The sequence below is a fragment of the Olea europaea genome, chromosome 7 (assembly GCF_002742605.1).
Source record: "Olea europaea var. sylvestris chromosome 7, O_europaea_v1, whole genome shotgun sequence".
NCBI classification, from domain to species: domain Eukaryota; kingdom Viridiplantae; phylum Streptophyta; class Magnoliopsida; order Lamiales; family Oleaceae; genus Olea; species Olea europaea.
This window is the reverse complement of record NC_036243.1, coordinates 6,787,656-6,809,014: the sequence shown is the minus strand read 5'-3', so window position 1 is coordinate 6,809,014 and position 21,359 is coordinate 6,787,656. Positions and strand designations below refer to the sequence as shown.

The 21,359-nt window shown below is 34.4% G+C and overlaps 1 protein-coding gene across 1 annotated transcript; it reads left to right on the top strand.

The window, feature by feature from the left end:
* The first annotated feature begins 6,832 nt into the window (after positions 1-6,832).
* On the top strand, positions 6,833-10,046 carry LOC111396821 (receptor protein-tyrosine kinase CEPR1-like). Its single transcript, XM_023023353.1, is given in 3 exon segments — positions 6,833-9,461; positions 9,540-9,762; positions 9,764-10,046. Coding segments are annotated over 3 exon segments (2,769 nt in total). The 5' UTR covers positions 6,833-7,006; the 3' UTR covers positions 9,855-10,046.
* Positions 10,047-21,359: the final 11,313 nt, after the last annotated feature.

The following is a 21,359-nucleotide window of genomic DNA, read 5'->3' as shown; positions in this document are numbered from 1 at the left end:
CATTTACTTGCATGGAAAATGAAAAGCTATAGGCATCATATTTGCACTCGACCTTTGATGACTTGGGCATCAGACGCCCCTCAATATCACACGCAATGCATCATGAAACATATTCGACTCCATGGCTATTGTTGAATGCATCAAGGTCGTCAACAACATCCAAAGAAAAAAAGATTATTCCATGTTTTATGTTGTTTGCACCTCAACATACTCCCTAGGATAAACACCAATCCTAGCTTTAATTTATCCTGGATATTCGAGCAACTCTCAAATGCAATCTCCAACCGTGCAGGAATAACTGTAGGTATACTATCAATAAGAAAGCAAGAAATTCATTTCATAGCAATTATAAACCACATTTCATTTCAAAAAAATAAAAATTGAGCAAAGTTATTGTGTAGTTAAGGTCAGTGAGAGACTTACTGACCTATGTATATGTTGATAAGGCTTCGTTTACTCTGACTTTCGCCTCACTCTACCTCTTCGATTCAAGTCAAAAAGTATCTTCCCCAACACATTTTGTTGACACAATTTCTTTAATATTGAGTAATTTTATACCTCAATAAATGAATTTATTGCATAAATAACATGACCCATCACACATTAGAGAAATAAAAAATAAAAGATTTATAAACTACCCAGACAAAATCAAAAGAATAAAACCATTAAAATAAATTCAACCTTGAAGGGGTCGATTTTTGGTCCGTGAGATTTTGCTTTTTCAAAATCTGTCTCATTAACGTTCAAATGAAAGACAAATGTGAGATTTAGGGTTCTTCTCTCTCTCGGTTTTTTTCAAACGAAAATTTGGGTCAATGGTTATTGTGGGAAACTGGCCCATTTACCATGGTTTATGGGTATGGGGATGGTTAGTTTAGGTTATGGGTTGGGTTATTGAATTTGTGGGTCGGGTCATCTTTGTGATTAGTGGGCTGGGTTTCTTTTTGTTTTTAAGTAGGGGTTGCGTTTGGGCTAGGGGGTATTTAGTTGTAATGGGTTGGGTGGGTTCTTGATGGTGGATTGTTGAGTTGTGAATGGGTTCGTGGGTTCGGGAGATGGGTTGGGCTTGAATTTGGTGTGAAGTAGTTTGGAATATGTGGTATAATTGGGTTTTGTAGGAGTTTGTGTTAGGGTTTGGATATATGAATAGCAGCACAGGAACATTGTAGGGAAATAAATTATAACTCAGGTGTATAGTTTACACAAATTCAAAAGTGAGGTGCATAGTTTAAAAATTCAAAGTTCATGTATATATATAATTAATTAAATATATTTATTAATTAAATATAATAAAATCACAATTATATAATTAATGGTCAAATATACATAATTATAGGTCACGACTTTTTTACTTTTCGCATATTGTAAAATTAATTGGTCACAGATTATTTTGAGATCACAGATTAAAAGTTTTATAAGTCACAGATTATTTCGAGATTACAAGTCAAAATTTTTTATAAGTCAGTTTATTTCATTGGTCACAAATAAAAAATATTACAGATCATAGGTCACAAATTTACAAATTATATTTCAATCATCGGTTATCAAATTTTAAGATCACAGTTATTACTTGATCATATATAACCAAATAATTGGTTCACTGCCACCACTGTCACTTGCAACCACTCTCGTCAGCACTACAACACCACCACCGTCAACACTTTCAATTGTACCTCTAAGAAAAACTGTTGCCAAATCCAAAAGGCCAAACCCTCCCCCCAAAATACAGATCGATCCACTACACCACCAACATTGTTGTTGCCACCCAGTGGCGGAGCCAGCACCCGGCGAGGGGGCGCGCCCGCGCGTGCTGGCTCCGCCGGAGTCTTCAGTCAGTTCAGTAGCTGTCGGGTTGGCAGCCGATGCGCCTGCGCGCAGCAATTGCAGAAGCAGCCAAGAGGAACTCAGTTTCAGCCAGAAGAAGACGATCCCTTTTTCCATTTTTTCTTTGGGCTAATCTAACTGAAATTGGGCCTATTTAAAAAAAAGGCCCAAATATGGAAATTGGATCCATTCAAACGGACGGTCCATGGATTGTGGATGTAAGCATTTTTCAAATATCTGTGACGTAAGAAAGTAATCTTAGCAGTTGTCCATATGTATGTATGTTTTTCCGATTTTTTTTATGATTATTTATTGAAACTTAACCACCTCAGTCCTTGATTTTCTTTTCAGCTCCCATAATTAATCCTTGTTATTATTCTTGAAAGTCAAATCATGAATTCATATTTGTGTTTAGTGGAGAGTTTGCCTACTTAATTGGAGTAATCTGGGTTTAATGGTTAAATATATTGGGCTGTTATCATCGTCAGTCTTATGTACTTGCACATTTCCGATGATCACACGAAAATTGAAAATTTTGGTGCCTTCTGATGATCTTTCCACGTCCAAGAACCACCAACTGGACTGCTGGGTTTGAGTGTGAAACATAATTTTTTGACTGAAAAATCTTACGGACAACAAATGACGCGATATCATTGAAAGATAATAGAATGTGATCAAATTTTATTATGATGATTGAATAAACGATCAAATTTTTTGACACATCTTTCTCAAAAGATTTTGTGACAATGGGAGGTGCTCTTTTTGATTTGTTTCTCCCCGGATCCTCCAAGTCCAGCCTGTATGGCTTCAACATGCTTACATGAAAAATCGGGTGGATCTTTAAAGTGCTTGGAAGATCTAACCGGATTGAAAACTCTTCCAACCTTAGCTTACTGTATTATTTAATCAAATTTTAATATGATCGTTGATTATCGACGGTCAACAATCAATAGTCAAAGTCAAAGTCAAAGTCATCCGCCCTAGCTGAACGTGGAACTTAGATCCGCCCCTGTTGCCACCTCTACAGTCAAACCACCACCTCATCACCATCAGAGCCACCAGGAGCATAACTATATCCAGAAATTACCACCAATTACGCCCAAAATTACACCACCCTACAAACCTCACCAACACCCCACATCAGCAACATAGGCAAAAACAACAAAAGTGTCATATCCAGAAGCAACGACACTATCCTTGGCCAAGACGACGGTATCGTCGCTCACGGAACATTGCAGCGCCACCAACCACGCACCCGTCGAAGAAAAGATGAATTTGCAGAGCATGGAGAATGAAGAGGAGAGTGAAGAAAGAGATGTGGGACGTACGGCTTCTTCACGGAGCGTTGCAACACCGCCAACAATGTATAGATGTGCCGAAGGAACATAGGCGATCGTCGCTGTCGACACGACTTCGTCTCCAACGGTGAAGAGAGATGTAGAGGGATGTAGAGAGAGAATGGTGAGAGGAAATAATTAGGGTTTGGGGGGTAGGACGGTTGGGGATGGGTTGTTTTATAATTAGATTAATACTTGATATTTGCACAAATAAATTTCATACCTGATTTATGAATTGTATTTCTTTAAGACCTGTAAGCCATGTAATTTTTCGAACACTATAACGAAGTATTTTGACTCTCTTTCTATTTTTTTTTTCATGACGCAAAACTAATAACAACTATGAACCCAGAAAATAAGCTGCGTTTTTTACTGCCTTTTTTTCCCGAACCTTTTTTTAACTAACTTAAAAGAGGAAAAATTGCACCCTTGATTGCTGGCTGATTTTTCTGATCGTTTGATTTTGTGGATGTTTTGGGAGTATGTGAGACTTTGAACAGCAGTGGCTAGTTGATGGTAAAGAGTCAAAGAGATTATGCCCTCGTTTGACCCCCATTAAATTAAATTTCATTTTTTTCTTATTTTTTTCAATCACACAATCTTCCATAAAATAATATTATACATAAATCGAGAAATTTTCATTCTTTTTCAACCACTTATTGACCAAAAAAATTATTATTTCACCAATTTTAATTTGAAAAAAGGGGGTCCAAAAGGAGGCTAGATTTTAAAATGAGATTGTTTGACAAAAGGAAAGAACTTACTCAAATAACGAAATTGATGCAGAAAAAATTTAATTTATTCTATATAATCAATCGTGTCTATTACATTGAATAAGTCCTCTATATATAAAGAAAAGAAATTGAAAAAAGCTAAATCAATCGAACTTCTAATAAATTATAAACCTTATCACAATATTAAAACAAATCTAAATAAATATAATTTAAATTATACTCTATTGTAACTCTATCTTGATTTAGAAGTTTATTGGACCAACATATATGGTAGATGAGTTTGGGCTTGATTTAGTGATCGCATCTTGCCTTGTTAAAGGCATCTCTTTGGGCACTGGGCCTTCTTATCAAATTTTTCTAACAAATGAAATCATATTCTCAAAAGTCGTTGCTTGACCAAACGACTCGCTTCGATTTTCTTTTCGACTCGCTTCTCTTATATTTAGTAGCCGCTGACTTGTCTTTTGTCGCATTGGTCTGTGTGCACCACGTATTTGCACACATCCTTTTGCTATCAAAAATCACGCTCTCAATTGTAACCTTTTCAGCCTAAGTGAATTTTTGCTTGATGGTAAGAGCAAAATTCAACTGTTTTTTATGGGAATACACCCTACAATTTAGTTGATCACTTAGGCACCGTTTGATTGACAATTTATTTCCATGGAAAATGAAATTTGAATGGTATTGACCTCGAAAATTGAACCTTCCACATGGCCAATCGAGAACTACTCCACGTATTCTTCCCCGCGCACAATCAATGCACGGTCAAATGCGGACAGTCGGGACCAGCGGGGGTGGTGGCGGCCGTATACACTCCGACGATCAAATCAGGTTAAGGTGATCGGAACAGTACGCAGGGATTGTGCAAAATAATAAGGGGGAGGAGAATATATATATATATATATATATATATGTGTGTGTGTGTGTGTGCTTGCTATGGAGTGCTATGTAGTAAGAGTTTCATTACCTTTGCCTCTTGCCAACCTTTGGGTATTTATAGGTTGGATGAACCGTTGGATGTGGGACACGTGTATACACCTGACGGTATGAGGCGTCTGCTTATAGGCGTCAATCAATCGCGTCTGTAGAGTGGGCGAACAGCTTGTTTTTTCTGAGTTAAATTGACATAAAGTTGATAAGTCACATCAACTAGTCTCATGGAGATGTCAAATCAATTTAAACCTTAGGTGCAGGAAGGATCTTGGCACAAATCTCTTTCTGAAATTGACGGCGGATCTTCTAACTATGCTTGCTATGGAGTGCTATTTAGTAAGAGTTTCATTACCTTTGCCTCTTGCCAACCCTCGGGTATTTATAGTTGGGATGAACCGTTGGATGTGGGGGTACGTATATACATCTGACGGTATGAGATGTCTGCTCATAGGCGTCAATCAGCCGTGTCTGTAGAGTGGACGGATAATTACTTCTCTGTAGAGTGGGCGGATAATTATTTCTCCAGAATTGAGTTGACATAAAGTTGATAAGTCACATCAATTAGCCTCATGAAGATGTCAAATTAATTTAAACCTTAGGGACAGAAAGGATCTTGGCAAAAATCTCCTTCTGAAATTGGCAGCGAATTTTCCGACAAAGGTCCCCGGAGTACACTTCGCCTCGGCCTTATGAGCGAGGGCACTTCGGTCAGTTCAGCAGGATCGCTTATATCTCGCAGTGTGATAGCAGGTCGTTGACATTGGGGAGATCACTTCGAAACTACTTCGAGTGAGTGTCTAGAAGATCGAAGTGCATGGATAGGTGGTTCAGATAGGGGAGTAACAGATGACATTTTCCAACTTTGGTGTGTTTGATTGTGATTTATTTTCCATGGAATAGAAATTTTTGGACTTCTTGGGAATTGCATTTTTCTTGCTTTTGTGGATTTCCCGGTTACTGTTGACTTTTTTTTTTTTGGGACAATGAAAATAAATTTTAAGAATTATTGTAAAAAAATATTTCTCTTTAATTGACAATTTTTATGTAAAACAAAGTCAAACGAATATGAAAAGATAGATGATTTTCTTGAATTTTTTTTTCAATGAAAATAAATTTCATCCCCAATACTAGTAAATTCAATCCCTTTATTTGACAATTTTCATGTAAAACAAAATCAAACGAAGATCAAAAAATACTTTTATTTCAACATTTTCCACGTGAAAAATTATACCAAGCAAACACAATAATTTACAATTCTCAGGAAAACAATTTCTAAGTAATTTAATTCCATAGAATTCGTTTTCTTTCCACCCAAATTCTATTTTTGCAATCAAATGGACCCTTAACGAAATTCCATTGATTTTTTTATTTTTTTTTTAAATTTATTTTTCCAACTTCTAAAGTTTGATGGTCTATAAATTTTTTTCAGCGATACAACTAGCTGACATTCTATGTAATCGCTTGTTTAGTGAAATTTCATTTGGGGTTCATTAAACATGAATTTGTTTCGATTAGGTATTATACATCAATTTAGTTTCAAATTTTACTGCTCTTTCATATTTCGTCACCTTTTCCTTGAACTGATAGAAATTGCTTATTTGACAATTATATCATAGTTGATCTTCCACTTAATTGTTACAAGTCACCCTAAAAAATGATACAACAAGGGTTATTGCAATGTCTTTAGATTAAAATGTTAAAAAGGTTTCATTTTAATATTTTAATAATGTGGAGTAATAAATAGGCATGCCTTGCCACCATAATATGTTGCGGTATGACTATCAATCAAGCAAATTTCATCAATTTGAGAAAGAAACATGTGATTCATCAATTTGAGAAGCAACATGTGAAAGAATGGTAAACTTTGAAACTAAACTGAAGTTGAGTAATCTTATTTGAAACAAAATTGGATTTTTGGGACAAATTAAAGTTTAGTTACGAAATTGATATTCCGCTGAAAGTTACGCGAGTGCAAGTGAAATTTACCCACGAGGTGGTTGGTGTTATTCCTTGAGAGGGTGGGTTCGGGCATAAACACAAAGCTTCTTTATGCAAAGATATGAAACTCTCAGTTTCACTCTGCACAACTATTCTGCCAATTATATATCTCTCTTCTTCACCCGCGAAATAACTTGCTTACTCTCTCTATTTCGAAATATATAGAAATCTTGATCCTTAATGGCTTCCAGGGGCGTATTTTTCTTTCTTGTGATGACACTTTGTGCGTACAATTCTTGCCAAGCAAAAGCAATGATGCAGTCGCAGTTCTTAACTCTCATGAAGAAATCACTCTCAGCCAGCGACGAAATCCCTGTTTGCAATTATACTGGGATTTCTTGTGATGATGACGAAAACATTGTGCAAATTGATATCTCTGGGTGGTCAGTTTCTGGTAAGTTTCCTACCCATGTATGCTCATATTTACCGAAACTGCGAGTTCTTCGTGTTGGCCACAACTTGCTCCATGGGGAGTTTAGTCGAGATATCCTCAACTGCTCTCTCTTGGAGGAGCTGAACATTACATATGCTCATCTCACTGGAACATTGCCAGATTTGTCTCCTTTAAAATCCTTGAGATTGCTTGACCTTTCTTACAACTCGTTCACTGGTAAGTTCCCTTTGTCTGTTACCAATCTTACCAATCTGGAAGTGTTAAATTTTAATGAAAATGGTGGTTTCGATTTATGGCAACTGCCGGAGAATATATCCCGGCTCACAAAACTAAAGTCCATGATATTGTCAACATGTAAGTTGCGTGGCGAAATTCCACCCTTCATAGGAAACGTGGCGTCTCTGATAGATCTTGAATTAAGTGGAAATCGTCTGACTGGAAAGATTCCGGCAGAACTTGGTTTGCTGAACAACTTGCAACAGCTTGAGCTTTACTATAACCAACTCGATGGTGAAATACCTCGAGAGCTCGGGAATCTGACTCAACTAAGAGACTTGGACATATCTGTCAACAAGTTGAAGGGCAGAATTCCCGAGTCCTTATGCCAACTTCCCAAGATTGAAGCATTTCAGCTTTACAACAATAGTCTAACAGGGGAAATTCCTGCAGTTTTGGCGAATTCGACCACCTTAAATGTGTTATCTCTTTACGACAATTTGTTGACAGGGGAAATCCCAGAAAATCTTGGAAGGTCATCAGTCATGATTGGCTTGGACTTGTCTGAAAATCAGCTATCTGGGAAGTTACCGGAAGGGTTATGTGACGGTGGAAAATTGCTGTATCTCCTAGTCCTTAAGAATTTGTTTTCTGGTGAAGTGCCCCCAAGTTATGCAAAATGTGAGTCTCTTATTCGATTTCGGGTTAGTAACAACAATTTGGTTGGCGAAATACCGCAAGGGATTCTAGCACTTCCACATGCTTCAATCATTGATGTGGGATATAATCACTTGAGTGGTTCTATTCCTAGAACCATTTCGAATGCTAAAAACTTGTCAGAGTTGTTCATGCAGAGCAACAGGATTTCTGGTGTTATACCTTCTGAAATCTCTTTGGGTATAAATCTAGTCAAGATTGATCTCAGCAACAATCTTTTGACTGGTTCCATACCGTCTGAGATTGGAAACTTAAGAAGACTCGATTCATTGCTATTACAAGGTAACAAGTTAAATTCTTCCATCCCCGACTCACTTTCTTCACTCAAGTCCCTCAATGTTCTTGATCTCTCTAGCAATCTCTTGACGGGAAATATCCCAGAAAGCCTTTGTTATCTGTTACCTAATTCGTTCAACTTTTCGAACAATCAGCTTTCTGGTCCTATTCCTGTCTCATTCATAAAGGGAGGACTACTAGGAAGTTTTTCAGGCAATCCAAGCCTATGTGTGCCTTCCTATCTAAAATCATCTGACCCAAATTTCTCCCTTTGCTCGAAATCTTATGACCGGAGGAAAATAAATTATATTTGGGTGATAGGAATTTCAGTGGGTATCATTTTTGTTGGAATTGTCCTCTTTTTGAAGAGATGGTTTAGCAAAGAGAGGGCAACGATACAAAATGAGGATACATTATCAACTTCAATTTTCTCATATGATGTTAAAAGTTACCATAGGTTAAATTTTGATCAGTGCGAGATAATTGAAAGCATGCTTGATAAAAACATTTTGGGTTATGGAGGATCTGGGACTGTGTACAAAATCGAGTTGAAAAATGGGGAAGTTTTAGCTGTAAAGAAGCTGAGGAGTCGAAAAGGTAAAAATTCTGCATCAGAAGATCAAGTCATAGTGGACAAGGAACTGAAAACTGAGGTCGAGACTCTTGGAAGCATAAGGCACAACAACATTGTGAAGTTGTATAGCTACTTCTCCAGTGTAGAATGCAGTCTGCTGGTTTACGAGTACATGCCAAATGGAAATCTTTGGGATGCAATCCATGGAGGGAAAGTCCTTTTGAACTGGCCTGCTCGACATAAAATTGCCCTCGGAATTGCTCAGGGTTTGGAATACCTCCACCATGATTTAGTAACACCAATTATTCACAGGGACATCAAGTCCACCAATATCCTGTTGGATGTCAATTACCAGCCAAAAGTTGCAGATTTCGGAATCGCCAAAGTGTTGCAAGCAAGAGGAAGCAAGGATTCCACAACGACTGTAATAGCAGGAACTTATGGTTACTTGGCACCAGGTAACGAACGATTTCCCTGATATTCATTTATTTAGAAAATTCATATCTCATGTTTTAATTAATTGTTCTTATTTATAGAGTATGCATATTCTTCCAAAGCAACCACAAAGTGTGATGTCTATAGTTATGGAGTTGTATTAATGGAACTAATAACTGGGAAGAAGCCGGTAGAGGCAGAGTATGGGGAAAACAAGAATATCATAAACTGGATTTCGAGCAAGGTGAAGACAAAGGAAGGAGCTATGGAGGTCCTAGATAAAAGAGTATCGGAATCATTCGAGGACGAAATGATCAAGGTGCTTAGCCATACGTTGTACATGTAGGACGCCAACGGTCCGTCCCACGATGAACCAAGCTGTTCAATTTTTGATTAAGGCAGGGGCATGTCCTTGAACAATCCATAGCATTTGTGATTTTTAAGTTCTCATTTTTCCATCCAGATGAATAGATTCTGTCTCACCTTACTTTATTTTTCTTGGCATGTTGTAAATAATTGAGAAATTTTATTAGTGAATGCTTTATGACAAAGCTAGCATCCATATTTGTAAAGGAAAAAAAAATAAAATTCCCTAGCTTTTAAAAGGACTTTGTATTTTTCCTCTTTAACTTTGATGAGAAGAATCCAATCCAATCAAGATTTCAATTAAAAAGAAAGTGGGTTTCTGATTCTGCATTTAGAATTGATGTATTATTTGTGGGCGGTCTATTCTATAAGAGTGGAAAAGGAAAATGGATTAGCCCTTCTTTATATCTCAATCTGTTTGTAATTTTTATTATTATTATTATTATTATTATTATTATTATTATTATTATTTTTGGATATCTGATTGTAGTGTTAGACCACCGCTGTAGGGAAAGGAACCAATCTTGTTTCGCCATTGATGGTGTTCGATTTGTAGCCCCCTCTGGCCCACCCGCTCCAGCCTCACTCCAAATCCATCTACTTGAATACTACAAAATTTAGGCACATTCTAAAGAAAAAAAATAGGACATGTACTATGTAGAGTTGTAGATAAAGTTTAATGTTAATGAGATTTTAAATTATTTCCCAAAAAAAAAAAAAATCAAAAAAAAAAGTACAAAAGTTGATAAGAAAAACACGATATGCATGTGGATTCCCGTCAATTTGAACTTTGCCAAGTGGTGAGGGAGTCATCTAAAAAGGTTGGGATTCATCAAGACAAACATTTCTTTTGGCACGATGGAGAATCATGAACAAAAGTAAGATCACATATTCATCAATATATCAAGGGATTAGTTTTACAGCTACAAAGGACAAAACTATTAAAAGTTATTGTATCTAGATGTGACAATTTTCGTTTGACCTGTTTAATCTCATTCTTTTTAAACTCTTTTTTTTTTTTCAACTACACATTCCCCTAATAAAATAATTTTAAATGTAAATCCAAAATATTTTCCTACTTTTAACCACATAATTTCTAAAAAGTCATTAGTCTAAAATCTATTTATTTATTTATTTTTGTTTTTTCAAAATAATGGAGCTCAAACATGCTCTTCATATTAAGGAAAGAACAACATACATGTACATAATTTTTTGTACATTAAGGTATCCATACACTCACATGGAGTGGAGCTCACTCGAATAAAATATTCGAGTGGGCCCCATCCCAAATGAGTGTGGGACACCTTGATGTACAAAAAATTATGTACACCAAGCAAAGTCCTTACGAAAACTATGGTAAAAAAGGTGACTTGCAAGCTTATGGTGAAACTTAAAATGAACTATCCCAAACTTATCAAAGATTTCCAATTTTTGTGTTGTTCAACCATTTGAACCTTGGTTCTTGATTCAAGAAAGCATTGAGTCAGGATTATAATTCTGAATTTAACTTTCTTAGGTTTCTATCAAATCTTGTAACAACTTGAGTTGTTGTGCTAAAATCGTTAACTTACATACTGTCTACTTTGGAAGGATCTAAATTAATTTTATAGGAGATACAAGGTGAATCCTGATATCAATTGGACAACTTGCTCAATTGGTACCAAAATTTAAATTAAATCTCTTATAACGTAAAGGTCTTGGATTCGAATTTTGTCCAACTAGTACCAAAATTCAGTTTAAGTCTCTTATAAAGTAAAAGTCTTGAGTTTAAATACTAAAGTACTAGACAGAAAGTCTGAGAGGTAAAATGGGTTTAGGCCCTTTCAAAGTGAACAATACATATAATATGTCAACTTGGACACGAGGTCTAGGTCATTAAAAAAAATTTGCATTTTTTTTTTGTAAAGACTAAGGCCTCATGTCCAAGTCATTTCTTCCGTATTGTACACTTTAAAAGGTCTAATCACATCATATCACTCATGACTTTCTATCGTATTCATTAAGGTTCAAACCCAAGATCTCTGCATACAACAACTTTAGGAGAGCCTAAGCACATCTTACCTTTTATGACTTTTCTATCATATTCCTCAGGATTTGAACTTAAAACTTCTATCTTATGAGATACTTAATTTGAATCTTGGTACTAATTGGATAACTTGTTCAATTGGTACCAAAATTCAACTTAAATTTTGTTTGAGAAAATCTCGTAAACTATGAGTTTGTTCACAAGTATACGTAATGAACTATGAAAATATTGTCCCACGAGGAATAACATTCAACTTTAGTATACTAGCGTTTACCAAGTTCTAATATAAAACAATTGATTTGGTTCTTATAATTATTCTAATTAACTTAGAAAGTTGTAAAGATGAGATTTTCTATCAAATATGAGATGAAGGTATTGGATTTTCGACTCCACAAGTTGATGTCTAGTTCTAATTCTCGACTTATGTTAATTAGTGTGGTTAACATATTTGTTATAATCAATTTATTTTTAATACTCATTTCTAAGATATATCAAACCTATACTTAACACTATTTGATCCTATTCTTAGTTAGAATTCATATACAACGCACGCATTAATATTCAACATGCAACCTTTTACTTATTGTGAGTTTTTCAATACTACAAATAAGCAACTTAATTGTCTAAATGGTGCTCAAACATTCAAACGAACAATCTTAATGCATATCAAACCACAAACACAAAAATCAACTAAAAACGATAAGTCTTGAATTAAAACCACAAATCAATAAGTTTTGTCATCCATCCAATAATTAAGGGGGTGTTCTCTTTGTGTTTCAGTTTTGTGTTTTGAGTTTTGAATTCATTTTAAGTTTTGTGTTTTGAGTGTTTGTTTTGAAATTGTTGAAAATGCGTTCTTTTTGTTAGTTTCTCAAAACAAAAAACAAAAATTTTTTTTTTTGGGGAGATAGGGTGGTGATTTTCAAAATTTCAAAAAAAAAAAATAAATTTTTTTTTTTGGGGAGATAGGGTGGTGATTTTCAAAATTTCAAAAAAAAAAAATAAATTTTTTTTTTTGGGGAGATAGGGTGGTGATTTTCAAAATTTCAAAAAAAAAAAATAAATTTTTTTTTTTGGGGAGATAGGGTGGTGATTTTCAAAATTTCAAAAAAAAAAAAAAAGCGTTTCCCGCGTTTTCAATTTTTTCAAGTTTTACACTGAAAACGCCCAAAACGACAAAAAAGTCGTTTTGTGTTTTCTTCACAAATTTTTTTTCGTTTTCGAAAATTCGTTTTCGAAAACGGGAAAGAGAACGCGTTTTCACCGTTTTGAAAAATCGAAAACAGAAAACGACCCGAAAACGGTAAAGAGAACAGGGCCTAAGTTGTTTAGCCTTGCATAGCCATATGAAAATTACATAAAAGAAAACGAAAAGACATCACCTAAGACAAGGAATATGATGAAGAATTTGAAAGCTCCAATTCTTCCCTTTAATCTTTAAACCAAACGATGAATTTCTTGATTCTTCAATGTAAAATCACTTTCGCGCTCTCAATATGATGATAGATAAGTTACCCACATTTTGAATGGCTTATGGTAAATATAAGATGTAAAAAGATTGCATACCAAATGTTTCCTAAACAAAATAAGAAAATAAATTTTTTTCTAAGAATTGAACCATGCATACGCATGGTTCGAAGTGAGTGTATACACAATACACAAAATTTTGCCTCATATAGTGCTCGTTTTGACCTTGTGTATGCAAGGCCTGTAGGCCCATGCATATGCATGGTACATAATTTTTTGGGCTAATCTTTCAAATTGATCACTAAACTTTCTCATATGTGTATTTTGATCTCTTTCCAAAATTTCTCATCCCCTTGACTTCTTTTAAATTCCAATTGACTCTTGACATTCTCAAATCATCACCGATGTTTGAATTATTGCGTTATAGTCCCTGAACTTTGTATTTTTTTGAATTGAGCACTTTTTCCGCTTATTATCCTTACTCTGGCCTCTTTCATCAGTCGTTACCTACGAACAATATAAGCCATTTTCATATAATTCATCAAGAAGTAATCAAATTTAACGACCTAAATAAGTGTATAAAATACGCTTATCAAGTCTCTTGAGATAGAGATCTTGAATTTGAAACTTTGGGATGCAATAGAAAGTTGTGAAGGATAAAATGGACTTAGACTTTCTCAAAATGAATAGTAGATATGAGATAACGACTTGAGCAAGAGGCCACGTGGTTACACATCTCCTTGTTTTTCCTATCCCGAGGGTCAAGTGGAGGTAGAACAATAAGTGTCTCATCCTCTACTACCTCTAGTTTTGTTGGTCCATGGAGTTATATGGGCACCACTTGTTCATTTACCCATTAGCAACCATTGGTTATGTAGATGATTCCAAGTTTTCACTATTTGATTCTATTCGAAATGTAGAATTAAGTTGTTAGAACCATGTTGTAACACTTCTTCTAATAGAATCTTATTAATAGATGCATTTTCTATGTACTTTTTTCTAAGAATATTTGTACAAACAAATACTTCTTATCTAGAGGACTATAGAATTAGTAACCTCTCATTTCTCTTAGATGTCCTACAAATAGATAAACCTTTGATCTTGACTCCATCTTATTTGTTTTTTCCTTAAGCATGTGTGATGAACATTCCCATACCTAAATGTTGTATAAATTAGGCTGGAACCCGTTTCACAATTAAAGACGTGTCTAGCAAACTGACTTAGATGGTACAAGGTTCAAGATGTACATGGTCATAGTGTATAACCTCAAAAGTAAATAGACAATGAGGATTAACACATCAATGATCTCACCCTATCTAAAAGTGTTTGATTTCCTTCTCCGAGACACCACTATGTTGTGAAGTCCTTAGCGCACACAATTGGAACAATATCCTATTACTTGATAAGGAGACCTTAAAACTCTTGTGATAGATATTCGCCACCTCAGAAGGAAGGGCTTTGATATTTTTACCTAATTTATTTTCAACTTCCGTTCAAAAAAACTTATAAATTTCTCCACCATTCTTGAAATTTAAAAACATCATTTTTAACTGACGTCAAGCAGCTTGATCAATGAATAGGATTGTATATTAATGCCCCTATTTGTTTTCAAACACGGTTGAACTATAACAGTTGACTTTGAGATTAATCAATAAAGCATGCCGCCATGTGAACTCACGAGAAAATGGTAGAACTTATTGATGCTAGTTCATCAACCGGTATTATGTTTTCTAATAGCTCTTAATTCTATTATTGTTTCTTCCTTTACTTATGTAAAGTAATTTAGCAAGATTAGAATTAATTCTTACCTAAATAATATGCAATAAGACACGGTAAGAATATAGTCATCTCACAAAAGATATATTTGGTAAGTTAATAAATAAACTTAAGGAAAGTTTAATATTTTAACCAATATTTCCTTAAACTAATTAATCTATCAGAGAGTATCTAAGATGGTAAGTAAACAATTTTGTAATAACTTTATTATGGTAAGAGAAAAGATTCTTGTTATGCTTGTTAAAACCCTATGGGCCCGTTTGATAGGCTTCTGTTTTGATGGACATTTTCCATCCAAATGGTATGTTTGATTGCGAAAATTTTCTATGGAATTGGTTTTCAAATTAACCCCTCACATGGCCACATTTTTTTGGTTTTTAAGGAATTGATTTCCCTTTGGTTTTGGTGGGAATTGGGTTTTCCAACTTTTTTTTAAAAAAAAATTTCAATTTTTTTGGCATGGAAACAAATTCTATCCACAATTGTAACAAATTATATCCCTTTAATTGACAATTTTTACAAAAAACAAAGACAAACAGGCACCAAAAGATTGAAAATTTCAACATTTTTCATAAAAAATTATACCAATCCAACACATTTAATTAATAATTCCCCATAAACAAGTTCTAGGTGATTCAATTCCCTAGAATTCGTTTTATTTCCACCCAAATTTCTTTCTTGCAATCAAACAGACCCTAAAATTTGCAGCCATAGTATTTTGCTGAGATAACTTAGGGCATCTCCAACCTTAACACTAAATCACCATTTTTTTTACCAAATTTCACCATTTTCACCAAATATACTACTCCAACCCAACACCAAATCTTGCACCATTTTGCTCAAAATGTGATCAAAGTCCATTTTGCCATTTTTTATGACCAAGTGATATAAGGGGTATTTGTATCATTTTACATTATACACAAATTTTAATTCATAATTATTATTATTGTTGTTGTTGTTGTTAAACTTTAATCGTGTAATCTATAATTGAACATTTATGGGATTAATATACAAGTTTCAATAATTAAATTGCATCGATTTCACCGTACCATAATTTCGAGATTCGAAATGTACTACGTTGTATTTAATAACATAATTTAATATTTTTCAAGCTGTGTTATTTTTATTAATTGTACTACATTTTAAAAATATATTAAATAATTTAATATTTTCGTAAATGAAACGTAATTATGTATGTAGTAATTTATGTAGTAGTAAATCGAGAAAATAAATAATTTTTCAGCTATATAAGTTGTTAAGAATAAAATAAATGAAAAAAATGATTAAACACTATTCATTTGGTGCAAATTTCGGTGTACTAGGTTGGAGATGATTTTTAGTTTGACGCCATATTTTGGTAGGGTTGGAGATGGTCTCACAATCCAGACAGTTTGAATTGACTGCTGCAATTTTCACATTTTTGACAATTTTCTTAACATTTAAAAATCAATTTATATATTAAATAAGTCAATAAAAATAATATGTGAAAAATATGAAAGTTTTCCAATAGATAACTCAATAAGCAGTTTACGCTGTTGAGAAATATTCTTGAGGGAATTAAATGATCTAGGCATTACCAAGGAGTATACTGATACAGGCAAGAGATTTGAAACCCGTGGTTGAAAAAGGTTTCTCCAAATGAGAAAAGTGATACGTTTTGGAGAGGAACATGAATTGTCACCTAGAAGCTTTTATCCTAATGGAATTTTAAAGGAAAAAGTAGAATAAGTGGTTTATTAACAAAATATATATCTTGAAATAGTAGTAATTCACGTTTTTTTTTTGGCATCTCTATCCACAGAAAGTATTTATTCATTCTGGTCAGGAGATTAGTTCGCCATTATTAAAAATTATATGAGAACAAGATAAGAACATCAAAGTTAAATACCTATAATTATTCAATGATTTTAAGGTGTTAAGTTACTACGTGATATAAGTGACTTAGTATGATTTTTTAAGGATAGCAAGGAATGTTTAAATATAGAGGACAATTTTTCTTTGAGGGGGAAGAATGTAACATTTGAAGAATTTTCTGCAATTTCTTTTTTAAATTTCTCTGGTATTTTTAAGGATTTTAATAAAATTATGGATTTGAAAATGTGAGTATCAAAGTTACGAGAAAAACCATAATTGCAAGAATTAGCCTGTTATTTAAAAATTTAAGTAAGAGATTTATCCTAAATATTTCGAAAGCATAAAAAAGAGAGGAAATTACACAATAGTAGGGGTTTAAACATCATAATTCAAAAATCTTGGCTGAAGTTTCGTTATGCAAAATTTAGGTATTGATTTAATAATTTAAATATTAATTTCACCCAATTCAGTTTCCAATCCCTAATATTTTTCCTCATCTTTTTCTCTCTACTGTCTTCTCTATCTCTCCATATTCTCTCCCTTTTCTCATCACAAAACACGGCGACGGCTGCGATGACGCATTGAGTCAACCTTACGGTCCTTACTGGCGACGATTATGATTTTTTTTCTCCCTCTACTTCTCTGAAGTGGCTCCGTCGCACCTCTCTTCGATCTCCAGTTGGGTTCTTCGATCGCATCGTTGGTAGATTTAGATCTCACTCACTCACTCCGGCAACTACTTATTTTTTATTGTGGCAGTAGTGGCATAAGGATGGATCCGACTGTCGTGGTGGGGGTTGTTGGATAGGCGGTGGTTCTGGTGGTGGTGTGTGGTTTGTTGGTCATGATTGGTGGTTGCAGATGATGTGATTATGCAGGTGGGGGCAAGGTGGTGATCTTCTAGGCGGTGTTGGTTGCAGATGGTGTGGTTAGGCAACAAGTCAGTGAAAATTTTTCCGTTTTGTGTTCTGCGGTGGTGGTGTTGTTAGCGGTGGTTGTTAGCAGTGGCGATTTGGGTGGAAATGGTGGTGAGATTGTGCTTTGGGTATTATTATTGTGTTTGGTGGTGGCGATCAAGTGGTTTTCGGTGGCGGTGGAGGTGGTCTTTGGTGGCTGGAGAGCTGGTAGAGTTGATTAGATCTGGTGGTGACGATTTTGTTGGTGGTGATGTCGTGGTGGTTTGGTGGTGGCAGCGGCGGCGATAGTGACGGGGTGAGGGTGGTGGTGACGGAAGAGGGTATGTGATCCACTGTTTGACTTGTGACCAATGTGACCTTAAATTTTGATAATTGTGGCTAACAAATTCTAAAATATGTGACTAATATATAATCTGTGATCTATAATTTTTCATCTGTGACCAATGATGAGAATTGTGACCTCGAAATAATCTGTGACCAACACAATTTTTTATTTGTGATCACAAAAAAATCTGTGACCAACATAATTTTTTAGTTGTGACCATGAAAAATTTGTGACCAATTAATTTGATGATATGTGACCTATAATTGGAGATCTGTGACAATTAATTGTGTAATTGTGACTTTTATTCTATTTAATTATTAAATATATTTAATTAAAAAACCTAATTTTTGCATAATTAAGCTTAACTGCCTTAATTTTGAAGTGTGCATACTTAAAACATGGTTTGTGAATTTTTCCCTAAAAAAAAACTATATCTTTTCGAATTCTTTTGGAAGCAAGCTACACACTTGGAAAAGGTAATTTTCCTTTGTATAGAGTCTTAATTACTTTTAGATGAGAAAATAGTAAAAACACCTTAAATTTTTTTGGAGGGTATGCATCGACCCCCTTGCTCGTAGGGGTCAACTCACTCGGCTTGGAGAACATCATAGTCTAGACGAAAATGCACATAATATTAGTACAAAGTCTAGAATTTTGATTTGTAAAATATGTTGGATTTTTATTCTATAAGCTTTCCAATGATATATTGTTGAATATTTGATCAAAATCAATGTAATGATAATGGATTAATTATTGGGCTCAATTGTGGAATTGGTAGAATCAAAAGAAATTCAAAAATGAAAAAATTGATTTTTTGCCTATGCGTACACACAGACTTATTTTTGTGCGTACGCGAGATGTGTTTTGGCAAAATCAAAATTAAATTTTGGTTCTACTATGCGTACGCATGGTTTATACTATGCGTACGCATAGTGTTAAAAAATAATCGTTGGCTGATTTTTCAATTTGAAACTTGGGAGCCGTTTTGGACTAAAAGTTGCCACTTTTCATCTTGTTTTGGCACCATTTCGTGATGCATTGATTGAGACCTATAAATAGGTGATGAATGATCAATACAAATTTAATTAGAATCATTGAAAACATCTTGAGATCCATATATCATTCCATATTGAATGAAACTATTAATTTACATTCACATTCAAGATCTTCATTTGTATTCTTAAAGTTTCAGAGGATTACACTTGTGCTTTGATGTTAAATCCTTTACAAGGCTTGATATAATCCTACAAACCGTTTGTCAAAACCCTTAAGCATCTCATTCATTCTCGAGTGGAGGCAAATATAGTTTGAGGACAACGATCCCGTGTTCAAGCCTCAAATTCGTTCTTGACGTATTTCGTGATTTTTATTTATTTTTTTCTATAATTTTGTAGTTGTTTCTTCTCCAACTCCTTATTTCCCAACAATCTCAAACTATATTTTGCGATGGAGAATGATACAATTATGGCAACCATCAAACTCATGAATCAAGATCTGGATAGATTGGATTGTTTTGACGGGACTAACTTCACACGGTGGCAAGACAAGTTGAAATTCCTCCTAACGGCGTTGAAGATTTTTTATATTCTTGATCCAGATTTGGCGCCTTTGCCGGAACCAACTAATGGAGAATCCGAAGCAATCAAGACCGAGAGACAAAAAGCCAAAAAGATGAATTGATTTGCCGTGACCACATCTTGAATGTATTATCAGATCGTTTATATGATCTATAAACCAATACAACTTTGAAGAAAGAAATTTGGGAAGCATTGGAAAGCAAGTACAAGGTGGAAGAAGAAGGTACAAAGAAATTTTTGATTTCTAAGTATTTTGATTTTAAATTCTTAGAAAATATCCCTCTTCTTCTCCAAGTGCATGAGTTGCAAGTGATTGTCAACAAATTAAAGGCGGTAAAAATTGATATATTTGTGTGTGAAAAATCTGGTCACTATGCCAAAGAATGTAGGCACCAAAAACAAAACAACTTCGAGGCCAAAGTGAATTTTACCCAAGATGACAAAATTGTGGCCACGATAAGTGAAGTAAACGCAATCAAAGGAAATGTTCACAGGTGGTGGTATGATACTTGTGCTACGGTATATGTATCATATGATAATTCTTTGTTCAAAACTTATCAAGAAGTGGATGGAGAACAAGAGATTCAAATGGGTAACGAGATGCGGTCTAAGGTGTTTGGAAAAGGAAGTGTAGACATTATCTTCACTTCTGGAAAAATCGTTATTCTAACTAATGTACTACATGTTCCGGATATGAATAGGAACCTAGTTAGTGACAATCTCTTGGGAAAATCGGACATCAAATGTGCTTATGAGTTCAACAAACTTGTACTATCCCTTAACGGGAAATTTGTTTGAAAATGTTATTCGTGTGAAGGAATGGTCAAATTACACCGTTGACAATGAAATGAACAAAAGTAATTTTGCTTATGTTATGAATTTATTTTCATTATGGCATGCTAGATTAGTTCATGTTGGTAGAAATACAATGAAACGCATGAAAAAATATGACTTGATCTCATATGATGAAAATGATGAATATAAATGCAAAATATGTGTAGAATCTAAAATGATTAAAAAAACCATATCAAAGTGTTAAGAGAACATCTAGTATTTTAGAATTAATTCATACTGATATATGTGAATTTAATGGTACGTTAACTAGAGGTGGAAATAAATATTTCATAACTTTTATAGATGACTTTTCTAGATATACATATGTTTATTTGATAAAACATAAAAGTGAAGCCTTTGACATGTTTAAGACATACAAGAATGAGGTTGAAAATTATCTAGGAAAGAAAATTAAAATTTTAAGGAGTGATAGAGGTGGTGAATACTTTTCCAATGATTTGAATTTGTTTTGTACATGGAATTATTTATCAATGTTCTGCATCTAGGACACCGAACAAAATAGCTTGAGTGAAAGAAAAAAATAGAACATTTGTAGAAGTGATAAATGCCATGCTTATTCATGCTAAGTTGTCATTTAACTTGTGAGGTGAAGCTTTATTAAGTGCACGTAGAATACTTAATAGGATTCCTTCAAAATATACTAATGTTTCTCCTTATGAATTGTGGAAAGGAAGAAAATGGAACATTGGATACTTCAAAGTGTGGGGGTGTCTTACCTATTGCAAGAACACGAATCTTAATAGGATCAAATTGGGTCC